General features: G+C 66.6%; 1 protein-coding gene across 8 annotated transcripts in view; it reads left to right on the top strand.

The window, feature by feature from the left end:
- Positions 1 to 20090, top strand: part of KCNT1 (potassium sodium-activated channel subfamily T member 1) — a 64088-nt gene that overhangs the window by 22427 nt on the left and 21571 nt on the right. For 3 of the 8 annotated variants that reach the window (XM_069477106.1, XM_069477113.1, XM_069477114.1), the window contains 10 exons: positions 6512 to 6591; positions 6814 to 6913; positions 12717 to 12773; positions 13708 to 13756; positions 14606 to 14665; positions 14816 to 14890; positions 14960 to 15043; positions 15611 to 15705; positions 16290 to 16470; positions 19705 to 19869. In XM_069477106.1, the coding sequence (XP_069333207.1) occupies positions 6512 to 6591; positions 6814 to 6913; positions 12717 to 12773; positions 13708 to 13756; positions 14606 to 14665; positions 14816 to 14890; positions 14960 to 15043; positions 15611 to 15705; positions 16290 to 16470; positions 19705 to 19869 (946 nt within the window). Of the gene's footprint in view, positions 1 to 6511; positions 6592 to 6813; positions 6914 to 11868; positions 12574 to 12716; positions 12774 to 13707; positions 13757 to 14540; positions 14666 to 14815; positions 14891 to 14959; positions 15044 to 15610; positions 15706 to 16265; positions 16471 to 19704; positions 19870 to 20090 lie in introns of those variants that run through there. The other 5 variants (XM_069477111.1, XM_069477109.1, XM_069477107.1 and 2 more) reach the window with 4 other exon arrangements.

Raw genomic sequence — 20090 nt, 5'->3', positions numbered from 1 at the left:
CACGTGGCGCCTCTCCTGAGCGGGCATCTGTCTCCAGGTGCACCCACTCATTTGCCCCCTGCTGGGCCTCCTGCCCCGGCCTGGAGGCTCCCGTCCCCTCCGGGACACACCCGTCTTGGTGGCTGCTTTGGCCTGGACCAGGACGTGCACAGCGAGTGGCCACACGCGCGTGCAGGGCGTCCTGACCCCTGGGGGCCGCGGGCCCCTTGCGAAGTGTGAGTGAGTCTGCGGGGCCGCGGCAAAGCGCCGGGCGGGCACGGGCAGCAGAGGCTGATTCTCCCGCGAGCGGGGCTGGAGGTCCCGGGTGAAGGGTGGGCGTGGCTGGCTCCCCGTGTCCTCGTCCTCGCAGGCCGCCCCCGTGCCTGTCGGTGTCCTGATCCCCTCTCCTTGCAAGGCCCTGGTCAGACGGGATCAGGTCCTGGGAGTTAGGGCCTCAATGTGTGGGTTTCGGGGGACACGATTCAGCACAAAGTAGGTGCTGCATGTGGCCCTGCTGAGATTGGAACGCTCAGAGATCTGCGTGGCGTGTGGAAGTTCCCAAACCACCTGAGCACGGAACCCTCCTCCGAAGCTTCTCGTGGGACTTGGGGTTCCCGGGTGTAGGGGAGGAGGATACCCCAGGTCTCCTGGGGAAACTGCCTCTGGGACATCCGGTGGCCCTGCCCCACCCCGCCCTTCCCCTCCCCTCCCCCCAGCTCCCAGGACACGGCACCTTCCCTGCAGCTTCCCCACAGCGTCTGTGGCCGGGTCACCTGTGTTGGCAGCTGGCCCGCAGTGGGGGGAGGGAGGGCTCCAGGGCTCCCGCCCACCATGTCAGGGCGCTGAGTGGCTCCCGGCTGCCAAGTGCTGGGACAGGCCCAATGGGAGCCGAGAGTCGGGCCTGCCGGACCCTCTTGGGTCTGGACGCCCTGGAGGGGGGCCCAGCTCCCTCCCCTCCCTCCTCACTCTGAGCTCACCTGACAGGGTCTTCCTGGTGACGGGCTCAGGTCCTCAGCCGGTCTGTGCAGGCCAGAAACGGCCACGCCCCTTTGCCCATGGACAGCCAGGGAGGACCAGGCAGGACCCTCCACCTGGCCTCAGGCTGTGCGAGGGGGACGGCAGGGCCTTCCTCTACGCCCGCAGCCCGGACAGGCAGGTGACAGGCAGAGTGACAGGCGAGCAGGCAGAGCTGTGTCTGGACCGGGAGGGGTGCGGTCAGGAGGGAGGACTTGCCCTCCTCGCCCGAGGCGCTGCCCTGTGTGCAGTTGGCTGAGTGACAGGGAGGACCAGGTAGCCCAGCCACACGGGCTGTGTCTGTGTCCCACGGCCTGGCCTCACCACGGCCTGGCCTCACCACGGCCCCGCCAGCCCCAGCTGGAGCTTAGGGCAGCGCCGGGGCAGCAGAGGGGACCTGAGGCAGGCAGAACGCAGGGTCTGCCAGCAGCTCCCGGTGTCCCCACGGCTCAGGCCCAGCTAAGCCTGGGCTCCTCTGTGCTGCGTGCGCTGCTGCCCTGGCCAGGGCTTGGCCCTCCCACCATGTGTCCGGCCTCTGCCTCTCCCGCCCAGAGGGCCTGCCCGAGACTGGCAGGGAGCGTGTGCCTGTGCCCCAGGCTGTGTGGGAGGCTGACCCCGCTCTGCAGGCCAGCTCCCTCTTTCCTGCCTATGTAGCCTTGACAAGGCAGTGGTCCTCTCTGAACCTCTGTTTCGTTTTCTGGGAAGTGGTTCCTTTGAGGATTAAAAGAGAGAAGACCCTGTGAAGTCCTTTGAAGAGAAGCTGGCCCCGCATGATCAGAGCAGGCAAAGACCCTCTGGAGCCCACCCTGCCCAGCCCCTGCACAGGCTGGTCCTCCAGAGCCCTCGGCTCCCCCCGGCCCCCACCCAGCTTCCTGCCCAGGGCAGGCCACACCCTCCTGCCAGCCGCCTGCCAGCCAGACTGGGACGAGCCAAGGCCAGGCTGCCCGGGCGGCCTGGAGTGGCATCGCTCCCCGACCTGGCCGGTCCCGTCACTAGAGGCCTGGGGCAGGGCTGGCAGGCACCGCGCCCCAGCTTGGGTGTAGGCCGGGGAGAAGCCGGCAGCCTCTCGGAGCAGGAGCCGGGGCAGCCCCTGAGCCCGCCTGGCCTCCAGCTCACGGTACCCGCTGGGACTGCGCCGCTGCCCTCGGCTCCTCTGGGTGCTGGGGCCACGCGGGGCCTGGGGCAGGCTGTGTGCCGGCAGCGTCAGAGCACACGCTCCTGGGTGTCACTGCTCGGCTGCAGGCGGGTGGCCCTGGCCTCAGGCACGGCTGTCACCTGCTTTGGCCCAGGCGCAGGAGGGGTGTGTGCCCGGACAGGCCGCGCTGCTTTCTCAGGCCGCCACCCGCCGTGCCCGGGGCGCCACAAGTCGGGGGTGTGGGGGCACAGGCACCCTGCTTCCCTCGGACCCTGCCGGAGCCTCCCTGCGCCTCCCTGCATGTCTGTGCCCGCCCGGCCCTGCAGCCCAGCCGCTGTCGGCCACTTCCGCACTGACGCGTCCACTGTGTCCCCAGGCCTCCCGTGGAAGAGCTCAGCCCGCAGTCCTCCGTGTCTCAGTAAGTGCCGGGCAGGGCAGGGGCTCCCGGTGACAGGCCAGTGTCCTCACAGCCCTGGAGGACCCGAGGTGCCTCTGTGTTGCGTGTGCTGAGTGTGGACAGGACGGCAGTGGACGGCAGTGCCCCTCAGGGGCTCCTGGAGGAGGAAACAGGGTCCCCTGCCGTGGTGTCCTTGGCCCTCGCGAGCAGCTGGAGGGCGGGAGCCGGGACCCCGCCGCAGTGCTGACAGGGACAGGCACGCAGCTGGCCGCTGGGGCCCCAGCCTTGGCCCTCCCAGGAGGCGGCGGGGCTCCCGGAGGCTGTGCCCGTCCCGCTGTGAGTGCCTGGGGCTCTGCCACCGGCTCCCGGCTTCCTCTGAGATCCGGTCAATTGGAGCGAGGCTCCGTGTGCCACCAAGGCAGACGCTGCCTGGCCTGTTGCCTGCGGCCTCCACGCGGCTGCTGCTTCCGTTAATTGACGCAGTCGGCAGCGGCAACCACCCCAGGCCCCCTCCAGGTGCCATACCGGGGCCTGTCACCATCCCACAGGAGCCCTGGAGGCCAGGAGGCTGGGGCCACAGCCTGGGCCTCCGTCTGCCCGGCCCAGGGCCCGGGGCGCGTGCATAATGGGCTCCAGAGAGAAGGTGGGCCCCCCAGCCCCACCCTGGGCTCCCGAGGATCGGGGTCTCAAAGCCGGGGGGGAAATGGACGGGTCAGTGGCGCCCTGGGGGTGAGGCTGTAGTCTGTGTGGCCGCAGCGATGTCACTGGTCAGAGCAGATGGCTCCAGACCCTCCGAGGCCCAGCAGGGCTCAGCGACCAGCCCCGAGCCCGGCCGTGGCCCAGTGTGGGCAGCCCCAGAGGCCCGAGGATGTTAGAGCAAGGCGGGGAGGGGCCCGGGACACGTGTCTGCCCTTTCCAGGCTCCTCGCTGGTCACACACTCTGCCAGGCTCAGAATAGCCGGGCTCAGGGTTGGCGCCCGGCCTGGGCCCCGCCTTTCCTGCCGGCCCAGCGCTGTGAGCGAGGCCTGTGAGCAGCCCCCCGGCACCTGCGGAGGGGCCGTGCACAGCGCCTGACCTCGGCCCCATGTGAGTGCAGGGCTGTCGGGGCCGGGCGGTGGCACCGCGGTCGTGTGCCTGGCCCGCTCCCCTGGGCTGGGCGCCTCACGCTGCATTCAGAGCTTCCGGCACAGCCCATCTGTGTGGGGCCACCGGCCAGGAGTGCCCTGGCCGGCCCGGTCTGTGGGGACGGCTGCGGCCACTCGGCCTCTGCCTGGCCTGTTTGTCTTGGGGCGGCCGGGGCTCTCCTCAGAGGCCCCGGGGGGGGTGGGGCCTCCTCAGGCACCCCCGGGCATGGGCACCGGTGGGCACGGCTGCCGGAGGGTCCCAGGCCGGGCTCCGACACAAGCCTCGGGGGATGGGGCGGAGCTGCTGCCTGGGTCCGTCCCCTCTGCTGTCCCACGGGGGTACCAGGGCCCCCAGACCCGGCACTTCCTCGGACCCACCGGGCACCCCAGGGAGCCACAGGCCTCGTTCTCTCCCTGCAGTGGGGGCTGGCAGGGCCCTGCAGCAGAGCTGGCGGGGGGCACCCCACAGCCTCCGGGTCCTCACAGAGCCAGGTGTCAACCACTCACCGTGGTCCCGAGGACAGGCCCCCCAGGGCCGGGGCCGGGGCTTGGCCTGCTGAGTCCTCAGGGATCACGGCCTGACCCCGGTGCACTTGGTGCCATCTGAGGCCCGAGCTCCCGCGGCCTCCCGGCCGTGGCCAGGCCTGCCCACGTGTGCTGTTAGCCTCGTTCCCGGGCCCCTGGCCGTGGGCTGCAGGCGGCGGGGCCCCCGGGGGTACCCGGCCCTCCCGCTGGGCCAGGATGCAGATCCTGCCACGGACGGGCCTCTGCCCCGCGGTGCTGGCGCCCACTGGTGCTGGGACAGGTGGCTGTGAAAGTTGTCATCGTAGTTCCCAGGCAGATGGCGTCTGTGGAGACTCCCTCTGTATCACAGGGACACACGAATGAACTGGCAGAGCGAGGACTCGTGGGAACTGGGTGTCCCGGCCCTGCCCGTCGGCCCAGGAGCCCTTGTCTGCGGCGGCTCTGTGTCCAGCCAGGGCCGCGCACCGCGCTGTGTCCCCTCTCGGGACGTGCCACTGAGCCCATCCCCAGCCTGAGGTGTTCTTAGGACACAGTGGCCTCTGGGGACCCCCGGCGGGGAGGGGAGGGAGCCCTGCAGGAGGCCTGGGCTCAGGTACCTCCCCTCACCCCGCCCTGCCCCGGCCCCCCAGGCCAGACCACACACCCTGACCCGAGCTTGGCGTCTGAGCCCCCTTCAGAGGGAAGGGCGCCGGAGAAGCCCCCGAAAGAGACCCTCGTACGGCCCTGGGCACCACGCATGGAGGAGGGTGGGACTCGGGTGCGGGTGAGCTGAGGCAGGAGGAGGGATCCCGGCAGGAGATGGGGTGCACCGACCGCCAGCACCCATCTGGGCCCCGCTGGTCTGGGGGGCTCGTCCTGCTACCCGGCCCAGGGTTCCAGGGAGTCCGGTGGCCCGAGCCTGGCCCGCAGCGTGGGGGAGGCCCCTGGCCACCTTGTCCTGGCTGTGGGGCCGGGGGCAGGTGCTGGGGCTTGACCCAGACGCCTCCCTCGGTCCCCAGGACAGGGCCTCCGTCCCGTACCTTGGGTGTTAGGTGCTCCAGGGGATGATGGGTGTTTCGGACACTTTGGGAGGTGTCAGGACACTTCCTCACGCGGGCAGTGGCGTCAAACTTTCAAACTCGGGTGAAGAGAGCCGGGGCCTGCTCAGGGTAGGGGGATGCTCACAGCCCACGACCGGGTTCAGAGCCCCCCGTCCTCTTGGACAGAGGTGAGGCGGCTGGTGAGGTGGGACAGGAGCTGGGCCAGCGTTGGCCTCACCTCCCCCTGGGGAAAGCGAGTCCCGTCTGCCTGAGCGCAGCCTCCTCCGTGCAGCCCTCCAGGGTCCTCAGGCAGCACGACTCTGCCTTTGGGTGCCCGTCCACCTGCCCCTTGCACTGCGCTGTGGCCAGGGCTGTGTGCCGAGTGCCGCCTGGACGCGCCCATCTGTCCCCCGCGCCTTCCCGAGGGAAATGGGTCAGGCAGGCCACAGGGCGCAGTGCCGGGCGGCTGGCCAGGGAGCAGAGGTTGTGCCTGAGGGAGGCCCGTCCAGCACCCCCGGGGCACAGGCCATTTAAGGGGACACATGCTCCCCATCCCAGAGACGGCCATGCTTGGCGCAGGAGCCCTGGCTCCGGGTCACTCACACCCCGGCCACACAGCAGCCTGGGCGTCCTCATCTCGGTGGCAGGCTCGGTGCTGGCCCGGCATTCCGGCTCGGCGGGCGCGGGAGGCCTTGTGTCCGAGGCTGGGCATGGGGGGCAGTGGCCCGGCCACTTCCAGGCCGTGAGTTCCTCCAGGCCACCACACGGCCCTTCCCAGGGCGGGTGGCGGGGCCTCCCCACCCGGCACCTTGGCGACTGCTGCTGTGTCCACTGTGGTCTCAAGACCTCTGCAGGCCGAGCGGGGCTGGGGATGTGGGGGGAACCCAGGAGCAGTGCCGCCGTGGGGGGCTCCGGGGTGCCTGAGGGCAGGCCTGTCTGCCCGAAGTCCGCAGTGAGTGGTGGTCTCAGGACAAAGTGACGGACCAGCTTCTAGACGTCCTGACACGGATCACGCTCTGTGTTTTGAGGGCTTGCTGTGTCCTGAGCCCCGTACTGGGGGTGACAGGGGCTGTTGACGTCCTGGCCACAGCCCAGAGCCTTCTTGGAGCCTGGAGGGCCCTGGACGCTGAGCAGGTGGCGGCCAGTGGGTCCCGGGGTGCCGGGAGGAAGCTTCTGGAGGACACGGCTGCAAAAGTGCCGTCTTCTGGGGAGGCGGCCGAGGACGTTGGGGGAGCCGAGGCCCTGCTGGGGCTTGTCCTCGGCCTGCAGTTCAGGAGGCGTCGGGTTCAGCGGGACCCCATGGCGCGCTCCCCCGCAGGGTGCAGGTGGAGTTCTACGTCAACGAGAACACCTTCAAGGAGCGGCTCAAGCTGTTCTTCATCAAAAACCAGAGATCCAGTGAGTGGGGCCCTGGGGCGCGGGGCCGGGGTGGGGCGGGGGGCACGTCCATGGGCAGGGTGGAGGGTGGGGCCACAGGGAGGGGCACAGGGGTGCCCCATCTCGGCTTCACCCTGCCTGAGACCACTGCGCTCCCCGGCCCTGAGGGCCACGATGTCCACGCAACCGACAACAGGCTGGGCTGGGCAGTCCGCCTGCCCCTGAGGGCTCCCCTCCCCCCAGGCCTGCGGATCCGGCTGTTCAACTTCTCCCTGAAGCTGCTCACCTGCCTGCTCTACATCCTCCGTGTCCTGCTGGATGACCCGGCCCTGGGCATTGGATGGTGGGTGACCTGTGGGGCTGGGGTTCAGGGTCCCAGGGTCCCAGGACTGAGCTTCCTGCCCAGGCCCCACTGTCATTACCCCCCCGTGGCGGTCTGTGGCCAGCACCCACTGGGCCCTTGGGAGCCCTGTGCCCAGGGCCTCCAGGAGTCCTTCCTTCCCAGTGAGACCCCACGTCCCAATGTCCTTCCCAGACGTTATCCTCGGGTCCCCACTGACTGGCTCAGTGTGGGGTGGGGGCCCCATTGTAGACCCACAGCCGCGGCTGCGGGTACAAGGGGACGGACTTGGGAAGGTCCAAGGACAGGCTGGAGGGTCTGGAATACTGCTGCCCCTTCACATGGGGTCTGGGAGGGGACTCCTCTGAGTCCTGTGGGGCGGGGCTGGTCAGGGCACCCAGGCCCTGCAGACAGCTGCGCCCGTGCTGGGCCCCAGGTGCCCCTGCCAGGTCCACCCCTCCGCTGTTGGGAGCACAGGCTCCAGTGACCACAGGAGGACATCCTGGGACCTTCCTGCTGGCACCTTCAGGGCTGAGATGTCCCCGCAGGTGCCACCGTGAGGGAGGGCTGGGAGCTGCTGCCACCGCTGCTTTGAGAGGCACCGTTTCCAGCCTTTGGTCCTGGTGGGAAGCGCCTTGCCCTTTCTCAGAGCTGCTGGGACCTTCTCTGTGCCGAGGACGCCTTGGCTCCTCCCCCGCCACATGCTGGTCCCAGTGGGCATGAGTAGGGCCAGCGCCTCCGCGCCAGGTTGTCCCGAATCACGTCTTTGGAGACTCACCCGGGTCTCTCGCTGGTCTCTGCGCTCCGTGTCCCCCCTCTCATCCTGCTTCTTGCGCCCTTTCCATCAGTTTTTGAGCTCCAGGGATTCTTCCTGATGCCTCATCCTTGCTCCCGTGAGCCCCTCCCACAGCCCTGCAAGGTGGCGCCGAGTCCTTTCTGGTCCTGTTTCGTCCGCGGCTCAGGCTGTTTCTCCTGAGCCCATGTTGGAGGATCCACTGTTTCGTGCTGGTGGATTCCGCAAATGTCTGGCGACGCTCGGTGTGGTGCCGGGGAGCGGCATGGTCAGGCGCGGAGTGTGGTTGTCGCTGTTGGGCGTCTGGTGAAGCCTGTAGCACGTGGGTCTCTGCTCCGGCTCCTCAGAGCGGGTTGTTCCCTGCAGGGAGGGTCCTGACTGCCTGCGGACAAGCTTTTGCTTAGCGCCCCTTTGATCTGACACACACTCACGAGGGCCTGGCATCCCTAGGCCCGACTGTCACCCTCTCCTGAAAACAACCTCCTGTCTTTGTCCAGTCAGAGGACGGCAGAACCCGCGTGGTGGTTTCAGGAGAGTGAGGTGCTCCCTGACTCTCAAACCACCTTCCTGGGTCCATCCCACCCTATCCACGTCCCGAGTCTCGTGGGGCCTCTGGTTTCACATCCCTGTAGGCCCAAGTCACTGCATTCTTTCCCCACCCCTAGCACCATGCCTGGCACATGCGTGGGTGGGTGGATATATGGGAGAATGGATGGATGGATGGATGGAAGGACGGAGGAGTGGACAGAAGGATGGAAGGAAGGAAGGGCAGGTGGGTGGTGGATGGTGGATGGAGGGAAGGAGGGGTGGATGGAGGGAAGGAGGGGTGGATGGAGGGAAGGAGGAGTGGATGAAGGATGGATGGAGGGAAGGAGGAGTGGATGGAGGATGGATGGAGGGAAGGAGGGGTGGATGGAGGATGGATGGAGGGAAGGAGGGGTGGATGGAGGATGGATGGAGGGAAGGAGGGGTGGATGGAGGATGGATGGAGGGAAGGAGGGGTGGATGATGGATGGATGAGTGAATGCAAGGATGGATGGAGGGAAGGAGGGGTGGATGGAGGATGGATGGAGAGAAGGAGGGGTGGATGATGGATGGATGAGTGAATGCAAGGATGGATGGAGGGAAGGAGGAGTGGATGAAGGATGGACGGAGGGTAGGAGGGGTGGATGATGGATGGATGAGTGAATGCAAGGATTGATGGAGGGAAGGAGGGGTGGATGAAGGATGGATGGAGGGAAGGAGGGGTGGATGAAGGATGGATGGAGGGAAGGAGGGGTGGATGAAGGATGGATGGAGGGAAGGAGGGGTGGATGATGGATGGATGAGTGAATGCAAGGATGGATGGAGGGAAGGAGGAGTGGATGAAGGATGGATGGAGGGAAGGAGGAGTGGATGGAGGATGGATGGAGGGAAGGAGGGGTGGATGGAGGATGGATGGAGGGAAGGAGGGGTGGATGGAGGATGGATGGAGGGAAGGAGGGGTGGATGGAGGATGGATGGAGGGAAGGAGGGGTGGATGGAGGATGGATGGAGGGAAGGAGGGGTGGATGATGGATGGATGAGTGAATGCAAGGATGGATGGAGGGAAGAAGGAGTGGAGGAAGGATGGATGGAGGGAAGGAGGGGTGGATGGAGGATGGATGGAGGGAAGGAGGGGTGGATGGAGGATGGATGGAGGGAAGGAGGGGTGGATGGAGGATGGATGGAGGGTAGGAGGGGTGGATGGAGGATGGATGGAGGGTAGGAGGGGTGGATGATGGATGGATGAGTGAATGCAAGGATGGATGGAGGGAAGGAGGAGTGGAGGAAGGATGGATGGAGGGAAGGAGGGGTGGATGGAGGATGGATGGAGGGAAGGAGGGGTGGATGGAGGATGGATGGAGGGAAGGAGGGGTGGATGGAGGATGGATCGAGGGAAGGAGGGGTGGATGGAGGATGGATGAGTGAATGCAAGGATGGATAGAGGGAAGGAGGAGTGGATGAAGGATGGATGGAGGGAAGGAGGAGTGGATGAAGGATGGATGGAGGGAAGGAGGGGTGGATGGAGGATGGATGGAGGGAAGGAGGGGTGGATGGAGGATGGATGGAGGGAAGGAGGGGTGGATGGAGGATGGATGGAGGGAAGGAGGGGTGGATGGAGGATGGATGGAGGGTAGGAGGGGTGGATGGAGGATGGATGAGTGAATGCAAGGATGCATGGAGGGAAGGAGGAGTGGAGGAAGGATGGATGGAGGGAAGGAGGGGTGGATGGAGGATGGATGGAGGGAAGGAGGGGTGGATGGAGGATGGATGGAGGGAAGGAGGAGTGGATGGAGGATGGATGGAGGGAAGGAGGGGTGGATGGAGGATGGATGGAGGGAAGGAGGGGTGGATGGAGGATGGATGGAGGGAAGGAGGGGTGGATGGAGGATGGATGAGTGAATGCAAGGATGGATGGAGGGAAGGAGGAGTGGATGAAGGATGGATGGAGGGAAGGAGGAGTGGATGGAGGATGGATGGAGGGAAGGAGGGGTGGATGGAGGATGGATGGAGGGAAGGAGGGGTGGATGGAGGATGGATGGAGGGAAGGAGGGGTGGATGGAGGATGGATGGAGGGAAGGAGGGGTGGATGGAGGATGGATGGAGGGAAGGAGGGGTGGATGATGGATGGATGAGTGAATGCAAGGATGGATAGAGGGAAGGAGGAGTGGATGAAGGATGGATGGAGGGAAGGAGGGGTGGATGAAGGATGGATGGAGGGAAGGAGGGGTGGATGATGGATGAGTGAATGCAAGGATGGATGGAGGGAAGGAGGAGTGGATGAAGGATGGATGGAGGGAAGGAGGAGTGGATGGAGGATGGATGGAGGGAAGGAGGGGTGGATGGAGGATGGATGGAGGGAAGGAGGAGCGGATGGAGGATGGATGGAGGGAAGGAGGGGTGGATGGAGGATGGATGGAGGGTAGGAGGGGTGGATGGAGGATGGATGGAGGGAAGGAGGGGTGGATGGAGGATGGATGGAGGGTAGGAGGGGTGGATGAAGGATGGATGGAGGGAAGGAGTGGTGGATGGAGGATGGATGGAGGGTAGGAGGAGTGGATGGAGGATGGATGGAGGGAAGGAGGGGTGGATGGAGGGAAGGAGGAGTGGATGAAGGATGGATGGAGGGAAGGAGGGGTGGATGAAGGATGGATGGAGGGTAGGAGGAGTGGATGGAAGATGGATGGAGGGAAGGAGGGGTGGATGAAGGATGGAGGGTAGGAGGAGTGGATGGAGGATGGATGGAGGGAAGGAGGGGTGGATGAAGGATGGATGGAGGGAAGGAGGGGTGGATGGAGGATGGATGGAGGGAAGGAGGGGTGGATGGAGGGAAGGAGGAGTGGATGAAGGATGGATGGAGGGAAGGAGGGGTGGATGAAGGAAGGATGGAGGGTAGGAGGGGTGGATGAAGGATGGATGGAGGGAAGGAGGGGTGGATGGAGGATGGATGGAGGGTAGGAGGAGTGGATGGAGGATGGATGGAGGGAAGGAGGGGTGGATGATGGATGAGTGAATGCAAGGATGGATGGAGGGAAGGAGGAGTGGATGAAGGATGGATGGAGGGAAGGAGGGGTGGATGAAGGATGGATGGAGGGTAGGAGGGGTGGATGAAGGATGGATGGAGGGAAGGAGGGGTGGATGGAGGATGGATGGAGGGTAGGAGGAGTGGATGGAGGATGGATGGAGGGAAGGAGGGGTGGATGATGGATGAGTGAATGCAAGGATGGATGGAGGGAAGGAGGAGTGGATGAAGGATGGATGGAGGGAAGGAGGGGTGGATGAAGGATGGATGGAGGGTAGGAGGAGTGGATGGAAGATGGATGGAGGGAAGGAGGGGTGGATGAAGGATGGAGGGTAGGAGGAGTGGATGGAGGATGGATGGAGGGAAGGAGGGGTGGATGAAGGATGGATGGAGGGAAGGAGGGGTGGATGGAGGATGGATGGAGGGAAGGAGGGGTGGATGAAGGATGGATGGAGGGAAGGAGGGGTGGATGGAGGATGGATGGAGGGAAGGAGGGGTGGATGAAGGATGGATGGAGGGAAGGAGGGGTGGATGGAGGATGGATGGAGGGAAGGAGGGGTGGATGATGGATGGATGAGTGAGTGCAAGGATGGATGGAGGGAAGGAGGGGTGGATGAAGGATGGATGGAGGGAAGGAGGGGTGGATGGAGGATGGATGGAGGGAAGGAGGGGTGGATGAAGGATGGATGGAGGGAATGCGGGATCAAGGGATGGAAGGAGGGAAGGATAGATGGAAGGAGCTTTGGATGGATGGAAAGATTGTGTTGAGTGGCCGGACACTTCTGTGGGCACTGAGTTTCAAGAACCCTGGTAAGGCTCGGGGAAACTGCGTCAGTTGAGAGAAAAGAGGGGAGGACCCGGCAATCACCGTGGTGCTGTGAGCAGTGAGGTCCCCTTGGTCAGTGGCCCTGGCACTGCTGACAGTCTGGGGCAGAGCCAGCGTGTCTGGTTCCAGGTGGCTTGGAGTCACTTGTCCTCAGAAGTGGCTTGGGAAGGTGCCTGTTTGAGTCAGCGTCTCAGGGTGGACGCCTTCCCTCCTGTCTCACGGGCCGCTGTCCAGCCGTGTCCGGGGCTGCTCTGGCCTCCAGGAACCCCTGAGTGTCCCGTGTTCCATCTCTGGCCGGCAAGGCCCCTCCCCGGAGCCCGTCATCATCAGCACGGGCAGACTCTGCCTCCGCGTGCCCGGCTCTGGCCTGAGCAGCGCCTCTCACTGCCAGGCCTGGATGCCGGACGTGGGGTGCGTCATCGTCCTGCGGGGCTGGGCAGAGACCACCGCCCACCTCCCCTGCAGGTCCCTGTGGGGCAGGCCGCCTGGCTCGTGGAAGTGTGAGACGCAGACACAGCCCCAGAGGCGGGGCGGCCCTGGGTGGTGGGTGGGTGTCCCCCACGCTCCCCGAGCCCTGGCAGCCCTGGGAAGGGTCCTTGGGGCAGCGCTGGAGGGGCCGCGGCCAGGCTCTGTGTCTCCACAGCTGGGGTTGCCCGAAGCAGAATTACACCTTCAATGACTCTTCCTCCGAGATCAACTGGTGAGTTCTCCCTGGCTGGCAGTGGCCGGACCGCCCAGAGGCCCAGGGCCGGGTGGGGCGGACGGAGGTTCGCACAGCCCAGCCCAGCGGCCGGCCTCAGCCTGTCCTCCACCAAGGTTCCCTGAGGACACGTCCAGCTGTCCCCCAGACCCTAGTGTGGTCAGCACTGGGGACGCCCCCTTCAGAGGGGAGCAATTTGAGAATTACAAGTTCTGAGCCTGCACTCCTCCTGGTTGTCTGCTCAAGCCAGTCGTGCAGCCCCCACGGCCGTTGACACCCCTGAGTCTGGCCGGGCGCAGCCCCCGCAGCCGTGGGTGGGGAGGGGAGACGCGGGGAGGGTGTCGTTTCCGCTCATAGTCCCGCAGCGTGGAAAGTGGGTGCCCCAGACAGCGCGGGGGAAGTGACTCCACAGCAGCCAGGGAGCCTGGCCCAGAGTCCGAGACGTGTCCCCAGACCTTGCCAGCCTTGTCCCCAACACCAAACCCTGTCTGCACCAGGAGGGCAGGCTGCTCCCCTCGGCCTTCTCCCTGTGCCCACGCCCTGCCTGTGTGAGGCTCGGGGGACCCAGAAGGCAGCGGTTAGAGGGTCAGACCTCCCTCCCCTTCAGGGACATGTGTGGGAGCCTGTCCCCAGGAGCCCAGGCCAGCTGGGACTCAGGCTGTACTTGCCGCTGCGTGTCCAGAGAGGGGACTCGGCCACGGTGGCCCTGGCCTCACAAGTGCTTGTAGGGGCCCTGTCCCCTCCTCCTTCCTCAGGGAACCTTCCTTCCACCGCATCCTGGTCCCCTCCAAGGGCAAGGAGGGTGCCCTTGGTCCCAGTGAGCAGCACATGCTTGGGGCCAGTAAAGGCCCAGTGGTCACTGCTGTGGCCTGGAGGTGGCTGGGGGATGCTAGTGGCTGCGGTGCCCCACTGTGCTGTGCCCTTCTCTCCCCAGGGCTCCCATCCTGTGGGTGGAGAGGAAGATGGATCTATGGGTGATACAGGTAGGTGCCTGCTCTGCCCACCTACTGACCATGGTGGGGCTCAGTGAGCACTGAGGACTGACCCAGGCTCAGTAAGCAGGGACCCAGGCTCAGTAAGCAGGGACCCAGGCTCAGTAAGCAGAGACCCAGGCTCAGTCAGCACTGAGGACTGACCCAGGCTCAGTGAGCAGGAGACCCAAACTCAGCTGCTTTTCCCACAATTTTTCCCAGGGACCCCTGAGGGTTTGCTGTCCCCACCTGTCTGTTTCTCAGTCTGAATCTTTCCTTCTTGCTGACCCATCTGTGTCCTTGAGGTTTTCCAGGGGGCAGGGAGTGGGGGTGGGCAGCCCAGGCCAGGTCCCAGCTGGCTCCTGGCGGTGTCTTCTTGGGCTCTGCCACCTGCTCTCGGCTCTGGGTGGTTGACCTGGTCCACAATGGACCCCAGGTCTCCACCAGAGACCAGGGAGGGTCTCTCGCCCCCCAGCCCCGCAGGACTGCACTCCGAGGGGTCAGTAGGAGCCCCAGAGAAGCCGGGGGCTCCCGCCCAGCCCGACCCCCTGGGAGCACTGCAGAGCCAGGTGGTCTGGGTGGCAGGAGGGGCCACCCCGGTGTCTTCCTGCGCATCACACCTCAGCCCTGTGGCTCTCGCCGGCTGCTCCAGGAGGGTGGGCCCCCCACCTCCATCATACCCCAGGGAATGGGCGTTTCTAGAGTCCCTCGGCTCGGCCCCCCAGAGGGGTCAGCTGCAGGTCGTGGCCAGCTGAGACCGTCCTGATGTGGACACCCTGCCCCCACACACCCCCAGGCCCCGCGTGGGTCAGGCCTGCCCAGCCCAGGCAGCCAAGGCGCCTTCCCTTCCCCGACTCCCAGGTCATCGTGGCCATAATAAGCTTCCTGGAGACCATGCTCCTCATTTACCTGAGCTATAAGGTGAGTGCCCAGCGCCCCCAGTGCCCCTCCCCCACTGCCCTTCCCCAGCACCCCTCCCCCAGCGCCTCCCCCCCAGCACCCCCCAGTGTCCCCACAAGCACCCCCTCCACACACCCCCGGCGCCCGCCCTGAGGCCTGCTCTGTCCCCAGGGCAACATCTGGGAGCAGGTCTTCCGCGTCTCCTTCGTCCTGGAGATGATCACCACGCTGCCCTTCATCATCACGGTGGGTGCGCCCCGCGGTGCGGTGTGGCGCGGTGGCCGACGGCCGGCTGCTGACCCGTCTCCTCCACAGATATTCTGGCCGCCGCTGCGGAACCTGTTCATCCCCGTGTTCCTCAACTGCTGGCTGGCCAAGCACGCGCTGGAGAACATGATCGTAAGCCGCGGGGCGCGGGTCCTGGCCCGGGTGGGACCCGTCGGTGACCGGGAGGGAGGCCAGTGACCGGCACACACAGCCCGTCCTTGTCATGATAGAATACCCAGGTCAAGCCTCAAATTTCCCCTTTCTGGGAAGAGACGAAGCCCCTAGCACTTTTCCTGACCCAGAAATACATGGCTGGGGTCGGGAGGGTGAAGTGCACAGTGGCAGAAACCTGGCCACGAGTCCCAGGGCCACAGAGACTGGGGCCACAGCAGGCTATGCCTTGTGACCCAGGGCCACAGGCAGGCCCCAGATCGTGTCCTGTTGGCAGCTGAGCAGGGCATCGCCCTTGGCCGCGGCCCCCGTCCCTGCCCTGGCTGTGAAGCGAAGTCACAGGGCAGCCCCTGCCCCCGCCCTGTGCCTTAACCCTCCCCGCCCAGGGCGCTGAGGGCAGGACGGGGTGGCTGCCGGGCCCAGCTGCCTGTGGGCCATCACCGAGACAGGTGGCCGGGCCCCTGCTCTCCAGCGTCCCTGTGGGGGTGCAGGGGCCCTGCCCGCTGACAGCCGCGGTGCCGTTTGCAGAACGACTTCCATCGCGCCATCCTGCGGACGCAGTCGGCCATGTTCAACCAGGTCCTCATCCTCTTCTGCACGCTGCTGTGCCTCGTGTTCACGGGGTGAGAGCCCCGCGCGCCGCGGACGCAGGGGGGGCCCGGGCGGCCAGGCCCCCTCCCCGGGCAGAGCTGGGGCTGAGGCCCGGGAAGCTCCGAGCCCACGTCCCTGGTACATGAGCGGCCCACAAAGCCCAGCTCCTCCGACCCGGGTCCGGGCTCCTGGCCTGTGCCTTGGGGTCCGAGGGGGACAGGCCCCGGGCCAGGTGGGGCCTTTCGGCAGACGCCCAGTTGAGAACAGCAGCCGGGGGGTCGGTGGGGGCTGGTGGGGGACGGGTCTCTCTCCCCGTGGATTTCCTGGGGGCCCAGGAGAAAGCCACCAGGCGGGAAAGGGGGCTCACAGGGGGTCAGATGTGAACTGGGGCCAAAGTTTCAGGCGGGAGCTGGGCTTAAGCACCGTCCTGGGGCCAGGGGGCTGCTGGGGTTGGCTGGGGCCTGGGGGACAGGGGTGGGGACTCTGCCATGCTTTCTGCACCCCCCGTCCCTGGCTCAGGCGCAGACGGTCAGTGGGGGGTCACCCAGGTGGCCCCGTGCCACGATGCTGTCCCCTGGACAGCTGGGTCCAGCCGTGCTCGCCTCCCCGCGCCCAGGACCTGCGGCATCCAGCACCTGGAGCGCGCCGGCGGGAACCTGTCGCTGCTGACGTCCTTCTACTTCTGCATCGTCACCTTCTCCACCGTGGGCTACGGCGACGTCACGCCCAAGATCTGGCCGTCCCAGCTGTTGGTGGTCGTCATGATCTGCGTGGCCCTGGTGGTGCTCCCGCTGCAGGTGGGCCCCGGCCCCCGCCCCGCAGGCGGCACAGGAGGTGGGCGGGTGTGCGGTGGGCGATGACGGAGCAGACGGGGGTCTCCCAGGTGCCCGGAGACCCGCCCTCCCTCACAGGACCTGCGCAGAGCGCTGCGGGGTCACCGGTTCCCACCCACGGCGGGGCGCGCAGCAGCTGTTGGGACCCTGAGGGGCACGAGGGCCACTCAGCTGCTTCCCTGTCACCTGCTGCCCAGGCCAGTCCCGCCGGCCGCGCCAAGGTGGGGGCAGGTGGGACCCGCAGGGAAGGCGGAGGCCTAGGGGACAGCTGCCCCAGGGCACGAGTGGTCGGCCTGGACGGCCCTGTCACCGGCAGCGGCACGTTCCGGAGGAGCATGGGCGGGAAGGGCCGGGGGGGCTGGGGGCTTTGGGAGAGCCGGACCCAGGTGGACACGGGGTGAGGAGGACACGGGGTGAGGAGGACACGGGGCCGGAGCACCCAGGGAGCCTCTGCTGAGCCGGGTCGGCCCTTGGCCTGGAGTCCGCCCCCACCATGGCACCCAGCGCCCCCGGCCTTCCTCCTCGTCTCCCCCAGAGCAGCGCAGGCGCTGAGGGCCTACTGGGCGCCGTGCCGGGATGCCGAGGTGGCAGGGCCCTAGACGGCATCAGGCAGGGCACAGGCGAGGCCCCAGCTCTTCCCCTGGGGGGGTGTCACCGCCCCCCATCCGAGGTGCCTTTCCATCTGGTCCCGGCAGTTCTTTCTGCTGTGAACCGGCTGCCCTGCCTGCCCCGTCCTGCAGACCCCGTTTCTGAGCGAGGTCCCTGTCTGAGGCGCCAGGGGATGAATCTCCCAACCCACTTCTAGGGGCCCCGCTCGCCCCACTGCGGCCCCTGGCCTTTGTCCCTGACCCTCCCCTTGGCCCACACCCTCACGCCAACCCCCCCTGCTCAGGCCGAGGCTCATCCCCAAACTCCCACCGCCCCCCAGGTGACACCCGAGGGTCCCCCTGCGAGCTGGAGAGTGAGGGCCGCGGCCGGTGGGTCCCTTCCCCAGGTGGGCCCCGGGCCCAGCCACCCTCCGCTCGGCCTGCAGGCTCCTCCGGCTTCCGCCCCCCAGTGCAGAGCAGCCCCCGCCCAGCACAGCCCAGAGCTTTCAAAGGAAGCTGGGGCGAAACTCCGCCACCCACGGCGCCCAGCGGTCAGGCCAGCTCGCTCAGGACCCCCAGGCGGCATCTCCCGGCCTGACCCTCCCTTCCGTGGGGCCTGCCGGCCTCTCGGGGTGTGAATCTGCACCGCAGCCACCGAATGTGTAAAAAGGGCTTTCCCCACCCAGACTACGATCGCGGCTGGAGCAGACTCCCGCGGTGGCACGCAGTAGGTCTGAATTGTGCGGATCCCACTTGGTTGCCACCTCACTGCAAACCAAACTGGATCCGTGGGCGGCTCCCCACATCCCTCTGCTGGGTCCGCGGCCTCTGTGCCCGGGCGTCAGGGACCCCTTGCCCGGTCTGCACCAGCGACAAGACAGATCGTCACCATCACACCAGACCCCTCCCCAGGGGAGCCCACGGGACCCATGGGCCACGGCGGCAGGAGCCGACGGCACGGTCAGCGTGGCTGGTGACAGACGACACAGCTGCGGTCAGCACTGGTGCCTTCTCCCCACCGTCGGGCAGGCGGGACGCGTGGCAGGAGCCCGGCTCGGAGCCACCGCTGAGAGCTGGCACGTGGCACTGCTCCCGCTCAGCTGGCATGAGCCAGCGCCACAGCTCGTTGGCGAAAAGAGGGTGGTTCCGAAGATGTCCCCTCATCCTTCCGCTGGACTGAACGCAGCAGTTACAGCCCCCGGAGGAGAGCAGCACTGTGAAGCCTCACAGACGTCCCCCCCGGACGGCTCAGGTCTCGGACCGGGCGTGGCCCAGGCAACAGGGAGTGCGTCACGGGGCTGCCGTCACCACCGCCACCACGGCCAGCTCAACAGCAGGAACTGTCCTCTCCACCCTGGAGGACAGAAGTCCAGGTGTCCACAGGGCGGTGTCCTCTGAGACTTGCGGGGAGAGTCCGCCCCGGGCCCTCCAGCTTCTGGGGGCGCCGCAGTCCTCGGCGTGTAGAGGCATCTCCCAGCCTCTGCTTCCGTCGTCACACGGCCTCCTCTCTGCCTCTCGTCACTGGATTTGGAGGCCACTAACCCGTGGCCTCGTCGTAACCACTTAACCTCTGCAGAGACCCTTTCTACTCCGCTCACGTTGTGAGGTCCCGACGAATGGGAGTTTTAGGGGTCGCGATTGCACGTGCTACAGTTAGCTCCGCTGATCTGCACCGCGGCTGGGAGGCAAGTTCTGTGCTGCCGTTTCACAGACAAGGAACCGAAGCCACAGGGCCTGTGACAGGCGGGACAGCCAGGGGCCGACAGCTGGGCCCCGCCCGGGCCACTTGCACGGAAGCCTCTGTCTGGAAGCCTCTGTCCGGATGGCCCTGGAGCCTTGGGCACCTCCTGGCTGTGGACCCAGCTCTGAGCTTCGGGCCCACGGCGCCTTGTGCCGGAGCAAAGTGGGAGACGACCCCATGTGACGACGGGACGTGGCCAGCGCAGGTCAGCACTCGGTGGTCTGTTGCCGCCGTTCACGTGAAAGGTGTCAAATGAACAAGCTCAAAGCTTAGATGGAAGAGGCCGGAGACTTCCAGCTGCAGAGTTAGACCCGAGCCCTGAGGGGCCCTGGCTGGGAGGGGTCAGCACCCTGGACAGCTCCACGGCCGGCTCTGCTTGGGAGGCGCAAGCTGGGCCCTCGAGGTGGATCCTCGCCGGGACAAGGTGCTCCCTCCACGCCTGGAGCCTGACTGGGCAGCGTCAGCGTCCCCAAGTTCCTGCTGTCTGGGCTGAGACCTCACTTGCTGTCTCGGGCTGGCGGGAAGATCCAAAGGCCTCTCGGTTACCGGAACGTGCCGTGCGCAGGCGCCGGGCACACCCCCAGCCTCCTGGCGACTGGGGCGGGCTGGCCTTGCCACGCCGTGAGCTGCCCACGTGCTGGCCAGCAGGGATGCCCACTCTGCTCCCCGCCTGGCCCCCACGTGGCCCGTGCCACATGCACCCGCGGTCTTCCGCCCGCCCCATTCCTGCCAGGTCCCTCCCGGGCCGCCCTCCTCCCCTGCAGGCTCGGCCTCCGTCCCTGCTGCTTGCACGTGGGAAAGGCCCTGCAGCGTGGCCGACACCCCGCAGCCGGCCCTGGCCGCTGGCACTCACCCCGCTCTCACCTGCAGTTTGAGGAGCTCGTCTACCTGTGGATGGAGAGGCAGAAGTCGGGGGGCAACTACAGCCGCCACCGGGCGCAGACGGAGAAGCATGTGGTCCTGTGCGTCAGCTCTCTCAAGATTGACCTCCTCATGGACTTCCTGAACGAGTTCTACGCTCACCCCCGGCTCCAGGTGAAGCCCCGTTGCGAGGCTGCCAGACACCTGCCCGTGAGGCCTCAGGGCCCTCCTGGCCCCCAGAGTGGCCACCGCCTCCCCAGGACTGTGCCGGGCAAGCGCCCTGAGTGCCCTGGACCCCGCCGGTGTGAGGGTGGCAGCCCGGGGCCGGGGCCGGGGCTCCCGCCTTTCCCCGTCAGAGTCAAGACCACAGAGCGCGCCGGGCGCGCCGGGCGGTG

This window comes from Eulemur rufifrons, chromosome 7, assembly GCF_041146395.1.
Source record: "Eulemur rufifrons isolate Redbay chromosome 7, OSU_ERuf_1, whole genome shotgun sequence".
Lineage (NCBI taxonomy): Eukaryota > Metazoa > Chordata > Mammalia > Primates > Lemuridae > Eulemur > Eulemur rufifrons.
Note: the sequence above shows the minus strand (reverse complement) of the source record. Positions and strands in the feature narration are given on the sequence as shown.